The sequence below is a fragment of the Heterodontus francisci genome, chromosome 6 (assembly GCF_036365525.1).
Source record: "Heterodontus francisci isolate sHetFra1 chromosome 6, sHetFra1.hap1, whole genome shotgun sequence".
Taxonomy (NCBI): Eukaryota; Metazoa; Chordata; class Chondrichthyes; order Heterodontiformes; family Heterodontidae; genus Heterodontus; species Heterodontus francisci.
The window spans coordinates 110899511-110914871 of NC_090376.1; the positions used below are offsets into that span (position 1 = coordinate 110899511).

Below are 15361 nucleotides of genomic sequence, written 5' to 3' on the forward strand. Positions count from 1 at the left end.
TCACTCCAGGAGCAAACAGTCTTTTCTGAGTTCAAAAACTCTGTGGCTAGTTCAAAAAACCCTGGACCAGCCAGTTGGTCATGTGACCAGCTGGTTTAACCTGTCCTGACTTTTGCGGATTGTATCACCTTAGCAGTCTCTGGAATGCTCTTCCTTAGACCTTCATTGTCTGGTGATCAAAATCCATTGTGGGTTGAGTGCGTCAGGGAATGGTCCTTTAGTTTCCACAAGCACTGTCTGTTAGTCAGCTGAGTGTCTGGCAGCCCTTGTAACAGGCCTTCTCTTCTTCCCAGCAAGTTTAAAATCAATGTTTATATGACAAAATTAATATGCCTCATTCTTGGCAGGTGGTGGCCTGCATGACAGCAGGGATGCGGGTTTTAGCAGCAGATGAGCTGATAAGGGTTGCAGTCAGGGAATATTATGGAGTAGAAATAGGCAACTTTAGTGATGACGTGGACGCGTGGTCAGAAGCTCATCTTGGGGTCGAATATGACATCAAGGTTGCAAACAGTCTGGTTCAGCCTCAGACAGTTACAGAGGGATAGAGCCAATGGCCAGGGAGTTGAGTTTGTGAAGGAATCAAAGAAAATGGCTTCAGTCTTCCCAATATTTAATTGGAGAAAATTTTTGCTCATCCAGTACCAGGAGTCGAATAAGGAGTCTGATATTTTAGAGAGAGTGGGATTGAGTTCAATGTAGAGTTTGAAAGGGAGAAATGTGAAACAGCTACAGAGATTCTAGGTTTGGGTAAGACTGACAAAGGCAGAGACTATCCACAGCAAACTGGGTAAAAAGACAAAAGATTAGTAGGAGGTGTTCAAGCATAGAAACATAGAAAATAGGAGCAGGAGTAGGCCATTCGGCCCTTCGAGCCTGCTCCACCATTCATTATGGTCATGGCTGATCATCCAACTCAGTCACCTGTTCCCACTTTCCCCCCATATCCTTTGATCCCTTTCACCCCAAGAGCTATATCTAACTCCTTCTTGAAAATATACAATGTTTTAGTCTCAACTGCTTTCTGTGGTAGCGAATTCCACAGGCTCACCACTCTCTAGGTGAAGAAATGTCTCCTCATCTCAGTCCTGAATGGTTTACCCCGTATCCTTAGACTATGACCCCTGGTTCTGGACTCCCCCACCATCGGGAACATCCTTCCTGCATCTACCCTGTCAAGTCCTGATAGAATTTTATAGGTTTCTATGAGATCCCCCCTCACTATTCTGAATTCCAGCAAATATAATCCGAACTGACTCAATCTCTCCTCATACGTCAGTCCTGCCATCCCAGGAATCAGTCTGGTAAACCTTCGCTGCACTCCCTCTATAGTAATAAACATCCTTCCTCAGATAAGGAGACCAAAACTGCACACAATATTCCAGGTGTGGCCTTACCAAGGCCCTGTATAATAGCAGCAAGACATCCCTGCTTCTGTACTCGAATCCTCTCGCTATGAAGGCCAACATACCATGTGCCTTTTTTACCACCTGTTACACCTGCATGCTTACCTTCAGCGACATGTGTACAAGAACACCCAGGTCTCGTTGCATATTCCCCTCTCTCAGTTTATAGCTGTTCAGATAATAATCTGCCTTCCTGTTTTAGCTACCAAAATGGATAACCTCACATTTATTCACATTATACTGCATCTGCCATGCATTTGCCCACTCACTCAACTTGTCCAAATCACCCTGAAGCCTCTCTGCATCCACCTCACAACTCACCCTCCCACACAGTTTTGTGTCATCTGCAAATTTGGAGATATTACATTTAGTTCCCTCGTCCAAATCATTAATGTATATTGTGAATAGCTGGGGTCCGAGCACCCTGCGGTATACCACGAGTCACTGCCTGCCATTCGGAAAAAGACCCATTTATTCCTACTCTTTGTTTCCTTTCTGCCAACCAATTTTCTATCCATTGCAATACATTACCCCCGATCCCATGCGCTTTAATCTTACATGCTGATCTCTTATGTGGGACTTTGTCGAAAGCCTTCTGAAAGTCCAAATAAACCACATCCACTGGCTGTCCCTCATCAACTCTACCAGTTACATCCACGAAGAAGTCTAGTAGATTCGTCAAGCATGATTTCCCTTTAGTAAATCCATGTTGATTCTGTCCGATTTTACCACTGTATTCCAAGTGCTCTGCTATAAAATCTTTGATAATGGACTCTCGAATTTTCCCCATGACTGACATCAGGCTGACTGGTCTGTAATTCCCTGGTTTCTCCCTACCTCCCTTTTTAAATAGTGGAGTTACATTAGCTACCCTCCAATCTGTAAGAACTGTTCCAGAGTCTATAGAATCTTGGAAGATGACCATCAATGCTTCCACTATTTCTAGGGCCACTTCCTTAAGTACTCTGGGATGTAAATTATCAGGCCCTGGGGGGGGGAAGGGGCTTAAATTAAAATGATACATATCCATTTTATACCCCTAAGGGACAGAAGCTTTACTTGCCAAAGAAAACAGCCACAAACAGCTCAAGAGATGAGATTCAACATGAAACTAGCATACAAAAATACAAAAAAAAATCACAGATCCTGGGAAATGCGAAAGATACAAAGAACAGCAAAGGGTGACAAACAGATAGTAAGAGCTACAAAAAGAGAGTATGAAAAGCAACTTACAAGAGATATCAAAATTGACGCAAAAATGTTCCAATTACATTAGGAAAAAGAGGGTGGTCAGGAGCAATGTGAGCCCCTTAAAAACAGATAACAGTGATACTATCAATGAAAATAAGGAAATGCTAAATAATTACTTTTTATTCTTTCATGGGAAGTGGGTGTCACTGGCAAGAGCAGCATTTATTGCCCATCCCTAATTTGCCTTGACAACTGAGTGGTTTGCTAGGCCATTTCAAAGGGTTAAGAGACAATAACGTTGCTGTGGGTCTGGAGTCACATTTAGGCAAGACCAGGTAAGGAAAGCAGATTTCCTTTCCCAAATAACATTAGTGAACCAGATGGGTTTTTCTGACAATCAATGATAGTTTCATGGCTCCATTACTGACACTAGCTTTCAATGCCAGATTTTTATCGATTAATTGTATTTATTATTTAACTGAATTTAAATTCCACCAGCTTTCATGGCCATGTCCCTAGTGCATAAGATTGAGCTTCCAGATTACTACTAGTCTAGTGACTTTACCACTACACCACTGTATCCCCATGGGTAGTAGTTCTTTGTGTCAATACTTGCAGTGGAGGAAGTGGTCAGCATGCTGGTAATCCCCAGCAAACTAATATTAGGCGGGATTTCAATTTCATGGTTGGGGGACACTGACATCACGTCCATTTCTGGGTCCTAACTCCACACCACTTTAGCAATGCGTATTTGTTGCTATTTTAATTGAAGATCAACTTAACTGGTCCAGAGTCACGTTTGTTGTGCAATTAGTGGCAGCGGGCATGGGAAGAAGGTGGAACACAGGAAGCACTGGTCTCGATTTAAAGGCCGAGTGCCAGCCATTGCTATGGTTGCTGTTCATCTCAATGATGGAAGAAGGAGCTGAGCAGAGGGCACTGGGTAGGGTGGACTCCATGTCAGGTCAGCCCCCCATTTTTCAGACACCTTACTTGTGACGCTGCTGGTGGGGGTGGGGTGGGGGGGTGGTGAGTGGCAACATCATGGAGAAATATCCTCTTCACTGCCACGGCACAAGAAAGCCTGCAAGGCAGACAAAGAAAGATGGTTGGAAGTGGCTCATGAGATCAGCAGCAGAGGAGTGGTGAGGAGGAACTATTTCCAGGGCAGGAAAGATTTCAGTGACCTGCTCAGGTTTGGAAAGGTGAGTCCAAAGATAGACCCAGATGGCATGTCCCCTGTTCAGTAGTCATCAGAATGCAAAAGAGAGGGGCATCCTGAAGGGCATAGACTTCCCCTGACCATAGGAGAGATATGTGCTCAGCAGCATAGTTCATACCCCAAGCTCTATTGGGGAGTGGGCTACAGTGAAGATTGCAACATCTTATGCAAATGAAAAGCTGAAAATGGTGAGGGAGAGAGACATTGTTCTAACAGAATCATTCTTCACCTCATAGCGAAACGTGAGAACAACGCCAGGGAGAGCAAGAGGGCATGTTTGAATGATGGGGTTCCCCAGCTCGCTTCACTAACACATTTTGAAGAGTTGTCCCTCGATCTGGCCAGAGTGCTGAGCCATTGGGACATTGGAGACCAACATGTTGTGGAACAGTTACAGGAAGAAACCATAGTCTGCACCGTCACATCTTTCATGCTCACCCTCGACCAGCGCAAGACACTTGCACCTCGGTGGGTCCTCACGTGGTATTAGAAACGGTGGAATAGGGGGAAGCTGAAATCAATTCAGAGCAGGAGGAGTAGGGGGAGGCAGAGTACGCTATGGGCAGGCCCCTCAGAGCATGAAGACAGGTGGCTCTACCTGGAGGACCAACTTCAGATGTGTGCCCACATGTCAGAGTTACCTGAGGCACTCTGAGTCATGGGATGAGAATGGAGGAGTCCATTCATCTCATGTGCTCCCACAATGTCTCAGTGATTTGAGCAAATGAGCTCCTCCATTGAGAGAGTGGCCAACCTCATTTCGTTTTTTAAAATTTGTTTGTTCTGTGCGATGTGGGCGTCACTGGCTAGGCCAACATTTATTGCCCTTGAACTGATTGTCTTGCTAGGCTATTTCAGAGGCAATTTTAAGAGTCAGTCACATTGCTATGGGTCTGGAGTCACATGTAGGCCAGACCAGGTAAAGATAGCAGATGTTCTTCCCTGAAGGACATGAGTGAACTAAATGGGTTTTTACAAAACTGGTTTCATGGTCATCATTAGACTAGCTTTTTTAATTCCAGATTCATTAGTTGTATTCACTGAATTCAAATTTCACCATCTGGCATGGTGGGATTTGAACCCATGTCCCGAGAACATTAGCCTGAACTCTGAATTACTAGTCCAGCGATATTACCACTATGCCACCGCCTCCCCTATCAGCGAGCTATAGCAGCATTACTCAGAGTGGATGCATGGTAGTGCTCACGGAATTCGTGCCACAATTAGCAGCATTGACTGGAGTGAAGTCCAGCTGGTGGTTCCCTCTAGCAATCAATGGTGCCATGAAAGGGCTAAGGAGGTGACAGATGATGATGAAGGGGCCACCTTTCACAGGGATCCATCATCATTATCTATCTCCATGGCCCCTATGATGGAGGAAGCATCTGTGGAGTTAGACCCTGTTACAGAAGCTGTCCCTGCAATGATGTTGATCCAGCAGCCTTTGGAGGTGCCCTCCACCATGGGCATCTGTGTCCCAGATAGGCACTAGTGAGCTGTCTGCAGCCACAGGGGGATCAACTTGTAGGAATTGCCTTGAGCATACTTTGTGGATCACTTTTGTGTTTTCCTTTGTAAATGTTATCAAACTGTACTAAGGCAGACTTGTGTGATTCCATTTCATCATGGTGAAAGACAGTAAAATAGAAAATAAGGGTTAGCAAAGCAAAGGAGTGTGTTAGGGAAGAGTGTGTCATGTGGACACTCTGGAGGCTTAAAGTGCTTGTGCCATTGGAAGGTAGCTGACTTTTGTTCTTAACAGATGCTTGCTCTCACTCAGATGAAGGAGACTGTCCTCTCCAAATGTCCTACAGACTGAGTCTCACTCAGGTGAAACGTGTCTGGATCAGAGTGGCCCTTGCATCCCTGCCATTCTGATCAGCACTCCGCCTCCTGAGTCTACCACAGTGACATCCATGGGGACTGTTCTGCAGTTCTTCTTCAGCCTGCTCCTCCTCCTTCCCCTCATCTTTATCCACCTCTTCCTCTGAGGAGCTGTGCCATTCCAGCGCTTCTCCCTCTTCAAAGTCCACACCTCTTTGATGGGCCATATTATGGAAAGCACAGCAGACCACCACAATGAAAAGTAAAAACTTCAGCATAATTACAATCTCGACAGATTGCTAACATAGAATGTTGATGGTGTACGGAATGCAAAAATTAGAACTTTGGCTATCACCTCATGCCTTTGACTAGTTTGGGCCTTGACAGAGTGTACCGGAGGCTGACACCCAACCGGTCAAGGTACCTGATCCTCATCTTCATGAGGCCGATGGCCTACTCAGTGATGACCCTAGTGCTCAGGTGGCATCTGTTGTAGTGCCTCTCAGCTTCCGTAGCAGGATGTTATGCACAGGAGCCATCAGCCATCTCTTCAAGGGATAAGCCTTAGCCGCTAATAGCCATCTATGGCTCCATGACAATCTGGGACACCTGCGATTGCCAGAGGATGAAGGCATCATGGCAGCTTCCAGAATTGTCACCAAATTGGTGGGGGGGAAGGGATAGTCAATACTGAGGAGGATTGCAACAAATTACTGGAGCACATTAATAAACTTGCAGAACGGGCAAATAATTGGCAAATGAAGTTCAACACGGATAAATGTGAGGCATTACATTATGGTAGGAAGATTAGGGAGGTCACTTATTACATGGAAGGTGCAAGTCTAGGTGAGGTAGAGGAACAAAAGAATCTCAGAGTACAAATACACCAATCACTAAAAGCTACGCCACAGGTTAGTAAGGCCATAAAAAACACAAACAAAGCACTAGGCTTTATTTCTAGAGGGATAGAATTAAAAAGTAGGGAAGTTATACTAAACCTGTATCGAACCTTTGTTAGACCAAACTTGGAGTACTGCAGGCAGTTCTGGTTGCCATATTATAAAAAGGATATAGAGACACGAGAGAGGGTCCAGTGAAGATTTATAAGGATGATATCAGTAATGCATGGGTATACATATCAGGAAAGGATTGACCGGCTGGGTCTCTTTATTTCTTGAAAAAAGAAGGCTGCGGGGTGACCTAATAGAGGTCTTTAAAATTATGAAAGGTTTTGATAGAGTGGATACAATGAGATTGTTTCCACTTGTGGGGAAGAGCATATCTAGAGGCCATCAATATAAGATAGTCAATAATAAATCCAATAGGGAATTCAAAAGAAATTTCTTTACCCAAAGATTGGTGAGAATATGGAACTCGCTACCACATGGAGTGAAGTGAATAGTATAGATGCATTGAAGGGGAAGCTAGACAAGCAACCGAAACCCCTCATAACTTTGAACACCCCTATTAAATTCTCCTTAACTTTTCTGCTGTAAGGAGAACAATTTCAGCTTTACTAGGCTATGCACCTAACTAATGTTCCTCATTCCTTCTAACATTTTATTAAATCACTTCCAGACCATCTCCAAGGTCTTGACATCTTTAATTTGGCAATTAATTAATTAATCTAGTAATTTCCAGTTGCAATAGAAATCACAATAAATAGACTATTAATGTTGTTCTAGAGTAAATTCTGAATCTAGTATGTCATTGTGTCATCGGAGAATTTTATAAGTGTTGGTTTTATGAGAGTTTTACAGCCTATTCCCAATAAGATTTGTAATAAGAACATTTAAATTCTGGTGCAAACGCAAAGCTAATGATTTATACATAAGCAATTAAAATGAAAGTAGAAATTCATTGGAAGAAATCTGCCAGTCCAATCAATGTAGCAATTTAAACATCAAACTATTTCAGTTGCAGGCTGTCAAAAAAATCGATGTTTCTCTGCTTCAGTTGTTTTCTGAAGAGTAAAATCAGTCTGTAAAATATAATACAGCTTTAAGATCCTGCAACAGAGGTTAGATTATTCATGAAATATTTGATATACTGGCAATAAAACTTCAGCAAAAGTCAAATGATATTCAACGTGTTGTGAGCTGATGGTGAAAGATATTCTGTTACATTACTATTATAAATTAAAACAACAAAACAGAGAGACTCTACACCCGGATCGAGTTGTCAGCTCTTGTTGGATATATACTGGGAGGCTTTATCATATGACCTTTACATGAACTTGCATATAGTCTACAGCATAAAAACAAGTTATGCGGCCCAAGTTGTCTATGTCGGCATTTATGCTCCCCATATCTTATACTTACGACCTTCAGTTTTACACTACCCCACAGTAGAAACATTGGGCAAGATTTTAACTCACTCAAAACCCATCCATTTGTACAGAGTTAAAATTGGGTCGATTTCTACATGTAACTTATTAAACCCTTTCATAATCTTCAGGTCGTCCCAAAACCATCCATTTTCTGGAGAAAAATGCCCCACCTTGTTCAGCATTAACATGTCTCTTCTCTGAGTTCTGGTATCACTGTCTAAATCTTTTTTGCACCTTGTCCAGTACCTCTATATCCTTTTTTAATATGGGGAGCAGAACTGTGCACTGTACTCCAAGTATGGGCTAACTAAGATTCAATACAAGTATAACATAACATAAAATATAACATAAAAGCTGCTTTTTAATTCAATTCCTCTAGAAATTAAGCCCAGTGCTCAGTTTGCTTTTAAAAGGTCTTATAAACATGTGTTGCTACTTTTAGTGGTTTGTGTATCTGTACTCTGAGATCCCTTTGCTCCTCTATCCCATTGAGACTCTTATTAAGCAAACACTATGTGGCTTCCTTATATTTCCTACCAAAGTGCATCCCCTCACACTTACTTGTATTGAAATTCATTTGCCAATTATACACCCTGTCTCCACGTCTACAAGTTTATTAATAAGTTCTTGTGTTTTATTGTTATCTTCCTTAGGATTAATTATACCCCCAATTTGGTGTCAGACACAAATTTTTAAATTGTACCTCTGATGTCTGAGTCCAAATCTTTTATGCAAATTGACTCCAGGGCAATCCTGTAGGGTTGCCGCCCTACCACACTGCAGTTTTTTGACAGGAACACAAGCTGGAGAACAGGGCAAGAGGTCAGTGAGCCCTATTTGTGGCATTCCCAGGTTTACTCCCAAAGAAATTTGAATCCAAGAAAGGACTAACAGTTAGAAGTGTCTGCAGTGTGCCTCCAGTTGGTCAGTCAGGAACAACATTGTTAGTGGTTGTGGAAAAATTTAATACTCAGATTGTACACTCTCCTGGCTAAAAGAGGACAGAGAGTAATCAATAGAACTTATCGCAAATGGGGAAATGCGATACAAAACGGTGAAATGTAATAGGAAAAAAATCTCTCTGATACTCTCATACTCTCATACTCAATCACAAATAATTATTTCAAAATCAGAAGTAAGCTGATAACCTTACATCAGTAGTAGGGAAAATGCTAGAATCTATTCTAAAGGATGTGATAAATGGACACTTGGATAACAATGATCTGATTAGGCATAGTCAACATGGATTTATGAATGAGATGAATCAGTTGGAGTTTTTTGAGGATGTTACTCACAGAATTGATAAAGGAGAGTCGGTGGACGTATTATACTTGGATTTCCAGAAGGCTTTTGATAAAGTCCCCCACAGGAGGATGGTTAGCAAAATTAAAACACATGGGATAGGAGGTAATATGCTGGCATGGGTTAAGGATCGGTTAACAGGCAGAAAACAGAGAGTAGGACTAAACTGGTGATTAGTGGGGTATCACAAGGATCAGAACTTGGGCCCCAGCTGTTCACAATATATATCAATGATTTGGACCAAGTGTAATATTTCCAAGTTTGCGGATGACACAAAATTAGGTGGGAATGTGTGTTGTCAGGAAGATGCAAAGCAGCTTCAAGGGGATTTTGACAGGCTAAGTGAATGGGCAAGAACATGGCAAATGGAATATAATGTGGAAAAATGTGACGTTATTCACTTTCGTAGGAGGAACAGATGTGCAGAGTAATTCTTAAATGGTAAGAGATTAGAAAGTGCAGATGTACAAAGGTACCTGGGTGTACTCGTCAATAAGTCACTGAAAGTTAACATGCAGGTGCAGCAAGCAATTAGGAAGGCTAATGGTATGTTAGCCTTTATTGCAAGAGGACTTGAGCACAGGAATAGTGAAGTTTTTCTTCAATTGTATAGAACCTTGGTTCGACTGCACCTGGAGTACTGTGTGCAGTTTTGGTCCCCTTACCTTAGGAAGGATATTATTGCCACAGAGGGAGTTTTTTTTTATTCATTCAGGGATGTGGGCGTCGCTGTCTAGGCCAGCATTTATTGCCCATCCCTAATTGCCCTTGAGAAGGTGGTGGTGAGCTGCCTTCTTGAACCGCTGCAGTCCATTTGGGGTAGGTACACCCACAGTGCTGTTAGGAAGGGAGTTCCAGGATTTTGACCCAGCGACAGTGAAGGAACGGTGATATAGTTCCAAGTCAGGATGGTGTGTGACTTGGAGGGGAACTTGCAGGTGGTGGAGTTCCCATGCATTTTCTGCCCTTGTCCTTCTAGTTGGTAGAGGTCGCGGGTTTGGAAGGTGCTGTCTAAGGAACCTTGGTGCATTGCTGCAGTGCATCTTGCAGATGGTACATAATGCTGCCACTGTGCGCCGGTGGTGGAGGGAGTGAATGTTTGTAGATGGGGTGCCAATCAAGCGGGCTGCTTTGTCCTGGATGGTGTCGAGCTTCTTGAGTGTTGTTGGAGTTGCACCCATCCAGGCAAGTGGAGAGTATTCCATCACACTCCTGACTTGTGCCTTGTTGATGGTGGACAGGCTTTGGGGAGTCAGGAGGTGAGTTACTCGCCTCAGGATTCCCAGCCCCTGACCTGCTCTGGTAGCCACAGTATTTATATGGCTATTCCAGTTCAGTTTCTGGTCAATGTTGATAGTGGGGGATTCAGCGATGGTAATGCCGTTGAATGTCAAGGGGAGATGGTTAGATTCTCTCTTGTTGAAGATGGTCATTGCCTGGCACTTGTGTGGCGTGAGTGTTACTTGCCACTTATCAACCCAAGCCTGGATATTGTCCAGTGCAATGAAGGTTCACCAGACTTGTTCCTGGGATGGCAGGATTGTTCTATGAAGAGAGATTGGGGAAACTGGGCCTGTATTCACTACAATTTCAAAGATTAAGAGGTGGTCTCATTGAAACCTACAAAATACTTAAAGGGATAGACAGGATAGATGCAGGTAAGATGTTTCCCCTGGTTGGGGAGTCTAGAACCAGGGAAGACAATTTCAAAATAAGGGGGAAGCCACTTAGGATCGAGATGAAGAGAAATTTCTTTACTCGGAGGGTGATGAATCTTTGGAATTCTCTACCCCAGAGGGCTGTGGAAGCTGAGTGATTGAGTATGTTTAAAGCAGAGATTGACAGATTTCTAAATATCAATGACATAAAACAATATCGGGATAATGTGGGAAAAAGTCATTGAAGTAGATGATCAGCCATGATCGTATTGAATGGCGGAGCAGGCTCGATGGGCTGAATAGCCTACTCCTGCTCCTATGTTCCTATGTAACATAAATCATGAAAGTCATACTCTGTAAGGTGTTATTCTATGTGACACTATTTCAATGAAGACAACAAATGAAGTTGTTAGAACTGAGCTATGCCTCAGCATTCCCTTTTGCACTATGTTCCAGATGCTGAGGTCTGGTATAATTCCTCCCTCTGTCAATCAGGAGTGTATATAGTCCAGTCAGTTCAGATGTTAAGTATTCTACTGTAGTGGCGGTAGATGGTACTACCTTCATTTGCAACTCCTCAGATAATGAAACATTCCATGCTCGCATGCAGCAAGACCTGAAGAACATTCAAACTGAGGCTGAACAGTGGCAAATAGCATTCACACCACACAAGTGCTAGGCAATGACCATCTCCAACAAGAGACTGTCTCAATACTTGCCCTTGAAACTCAATGGAATTACCATTGCCAGATCCCCCATCTATATCCTGGAGGGTCAACATTGAACAGAAACTTAACTGGGCCACCCAAATAAATACTGTGGCTATAATAGCAAATCAGAGGCTAGGTATTCTGTGGTGAGTGACTCACTCCTGACTCCCCAAAGCTTTGCCATCATCTGCAAGGCACGGTCAGGAGTGTGTTGAAATGCTGTCAATTTGCCTGGATGAGTGCAGCTCAATAACACTCAAACAACTTGACACCACCAGCCCACTTGATTAATTGCCCAACCACCCCTTAAACATTCACTCCCACCACCACCAGCACACAGTGGCAGCAGTGTGTACCATCTATAAGATGCATTGTAGCAACTCGCTAATAATTTTTCGACAGCACCTTCCAAACTCACAACCTCCACCAACTAGAAAGACAACCGCATCAGGTGCATGGGCACAACGTCATCTGCAAGTTCCCCTTCAAGTCACACACCATCCTAACTTGTAAATCTCTTACCGTTCCATCATTTTGTTGAGTCAAAAACTTGGAACTCTTTACCTAACAGCACTGTAGAAGTAGCTTCACCACATGACTACAATGGTTCAAGACGGCGACTTACCAGCATCCTTGTCAAAAGCAATTAAGAATGGGCAATAATTTTTTTTATTCATTCATGGGATGTGGGCATTGCTGGCTTTGCCAGCATTTATTGCCCATGCCTAATTGCCCTTGAGAAGGTGGTGGTGAACGACCTTCTTGAACCGCTGCAGTCCATGTTGGGTAGGTACACCAACAGTGCTGTTAGGAAGGGAGTTTCAGGATTTTGACCCAGCGACAGTGAAGGAATGGCGATATAGGTCCAAATCAGGATGGTGTGCGAATAAATGTTGATCTTGCTAACGAAGCCCACATCCAGTGAATGAATAACAAAAACTTGTGCCTGGTCAATACTGAGTGCGAAGCGGTTAATTCCAACTCCAGAAAGTGCCAGTGGCTTCAGCCAGATGGGAGCCTGAAGGAGGGCAGTGGCCCCCTTGATGGAGAAAACAGCATCAAAAGCTAATACTTGAACTGGTCAATGACATCCATGACCTATAAGCAGTGATGCAGCTGCCATACAGAGCAAGTCAATGAAAGAGCATTGAGTGTGGAGAATCCAATGATAAATTATGAGACCGAAGGTTAATTGATTGATGATGATGTACATGGTCTGAGCTGCCAGCTTCACCACAACCCCATTTGATGCTACCTCACTACTGGCCAACAAGAGGTGCACTGCACCAAGTCAAAATGTTAGTTAAAGATCATAATTCATTGTTATGATTGAGAAGATAAAGTCCAAACCCTCTAAACGCTTTGCTGTTGAGGTTTATAGCAGCTGCATCTTGAACCTGGATGACAGCTTTGCAGGAGAGAAATGTACATCCAAGATAAAATGGCTGAGACAAAATTGTTACAGACACGGTCTGTGGACAAACTATTTTTGCTGAATATAGAAGCCAGGAAAGTTATATAATGACATGACTTCAAATCATACTTTGAAACCATTGTTTCTGGTCCCCGCCACAAACTCTGTTCCCAAGTCACTAATTCTATCTCTCTCAATGGCTTCTGCCTGAACGTGAACCATACCGTTTGCAACCTTGGCATCGTACTTGACCACGAGATGAGCTTCTGATCATATATGTGTCCCATCACCAAGATCGTCAACATCCACCTCCATAACATCTCCTCACTCCACCCCTACCTCATCTCATCTGCTGCTAAAACCCTCATTCTAACTCGCATTCAGTCCTGTTAACCCATCACCACTGTGCTTTGGTTCCTGGTCTAAAAATGCCTCGATTTAAAAATTTTCAACCTTGTTTCAAATCCTTTCATATCCTCACCCCTCTCTAATGTTGTAATCTCCTCCAGCCCTACAAATCTGCATGATTTCTGCATTTCTCCAATTCTGGCCTCTTGGACATCCCAATTTTCTTCACTCCACCATTGGTGGCTGTGACTTCTGCTGCTGAGCCCCTAAATTCTGGAATACCCTCACTAAACATTTTCACCTCTCTACCTTTCTGTCTTCCCTTAAGATGCTCCTTAAAACTTATCTCTTTGATCAAGCTTTTGGTCATCTGTTCTATTATCCTCCTCTGTGGCTCAGTGTCAAATTTTGTTTAGTAAAGCTCTTGTGAAGTACCTTGGGATATTTTACGATGATAAAGGAGTTATATAAATGCAAGTTATTGATGTTTAGTAATCTCCTTGAAAACTACGTTGGTCTTACAATAAGATCACAGGCAACATTTTTTCTCCTTTTGTGTCATTGTGTTGCAGGACATGCCGGTTATTCACGTTTAATTCAAATGTTACTATATACAGGTGTTGATACAAATTCCTTACGGCAAATGAAGATGCAGCGTCCTTCAAAAATGTTGACAGATGTTAGGAATCTTTTGGCAGCTGGTGGAAATGTCAATCTAATGAATGATGAAGGAGTCACACTGGTAAGATTATACCTTCAATTGCTTCGACCTAGTTCAGTCCGCCAGTCTTGGCTGATCTTTTTACATTTTCATTTGATGTAGTATTATTGACAAAACAATACTTTAATATATGCATGGTCTAAATATAAACCTTTGACATAATAATGCCTGGCGGATACCTAGTTATCCAAATACGCTTGTAGATTTCACAGTTCATTGCTAATGCCTGCAGTGCCCTTGGGGCTAACTGGGAAAGTTCTAGGTATGGAAAATTTTGTACAATTTATTGAGTCCAACAATTTTTGGGATGTTGCTCAATGCCACTAAATGTATCCAAAATTTGAAATGCTCCATAATTTTACTAGTGGGATTTTTTGGGATGATGCTGAATAGTTTAATGTTTGAATGAAATCCCTTTAGCTTTTATTGCTGTACGTAAATGACTTGGAGCCTGGAATATGGAGTAAAATCTCAAAATATGCCAATGACACCAAACATGGAGGTGTGGCAAACAGTGAGGATGATATGAATTGACTGCAACAGGATATAGATAGGCTAGCGGAATGGGCAGACAAGTGGCAGATGGAATTTAATACAGACAAGTGTGAGGTGATGCATTTTGGCAGAAGGAATAAGGAGAGGCAATATATACTTAATGTCACAGTCCTAAATAGTGTGCAGGAACAGAGGGACCTAGGGGAGCATGTGCAGAGAGCTTTGAAGGTGGAAGGACATGGTGAGAGAGTGGTTAGTAAAGCATATGGGATCTAGGGCTTCATAAACAGAGGCATTGAGTACAAAAGCAGGGAAGTTATGCTGAACCTTTATAAAGCTCCTGTTAGGCCCCAACTAGAGTATTGTGTCCAGTTCTGGTCACCACACTTCAGGAAGGATGTGAGGGTCCTTGAGATGGTGCAGAGAAGATTTACCAGAATGGTTCCAGAGATGGAAGATTTTAGTTACAAGGTTAGGTTGGAAAAGCTGGGTTTGTTCTCTTTAGAACAAAGGAGATTGAGGGGAGATTTGATCATGGTGTGCAAGATTATGACAGGCTTAGGTAAGTTAGACAAGGAAAAACTGTTCCTATTAACTATTGGGGGGGACACAAATTGAAGGTTTTGGGCAAAAGATGCAGGGACACTATGAGGAAGCACTTTTTTATGGGGCGGGTGGTAATGACCTAGAATTCGCTGCCCACAAGGATGGTGGAAGCGGAGACAATCAATGACCTCAAGA

The 15361-nt window shown here is 42.8% G+C and overlaps 1 protein-coding gene across 3 annotated transcripts in view; it reads left to right on the forward strand.

Annotated features, from left to right (window-relative positions):
- Positions 1-15361, forward strand: part of myo16 (myosin XVI) — an 878535-nt gene that overhangs the window by 243838 nt on the left and 619336 nt on the right. For all 3 annotated transcript variants that reach the window (XM_068034136.1, XM_068034135.1, XM_068034137.1), the window contains one exon: positions 14022-14146. In XM_068034136.1, the coding sequence (XP_067890237.1) occupies positions 14022-14146 (125 nt within the window). The remainder of the gene's footprint in view (positions 1-14021; positions 14147-15361) is intronic.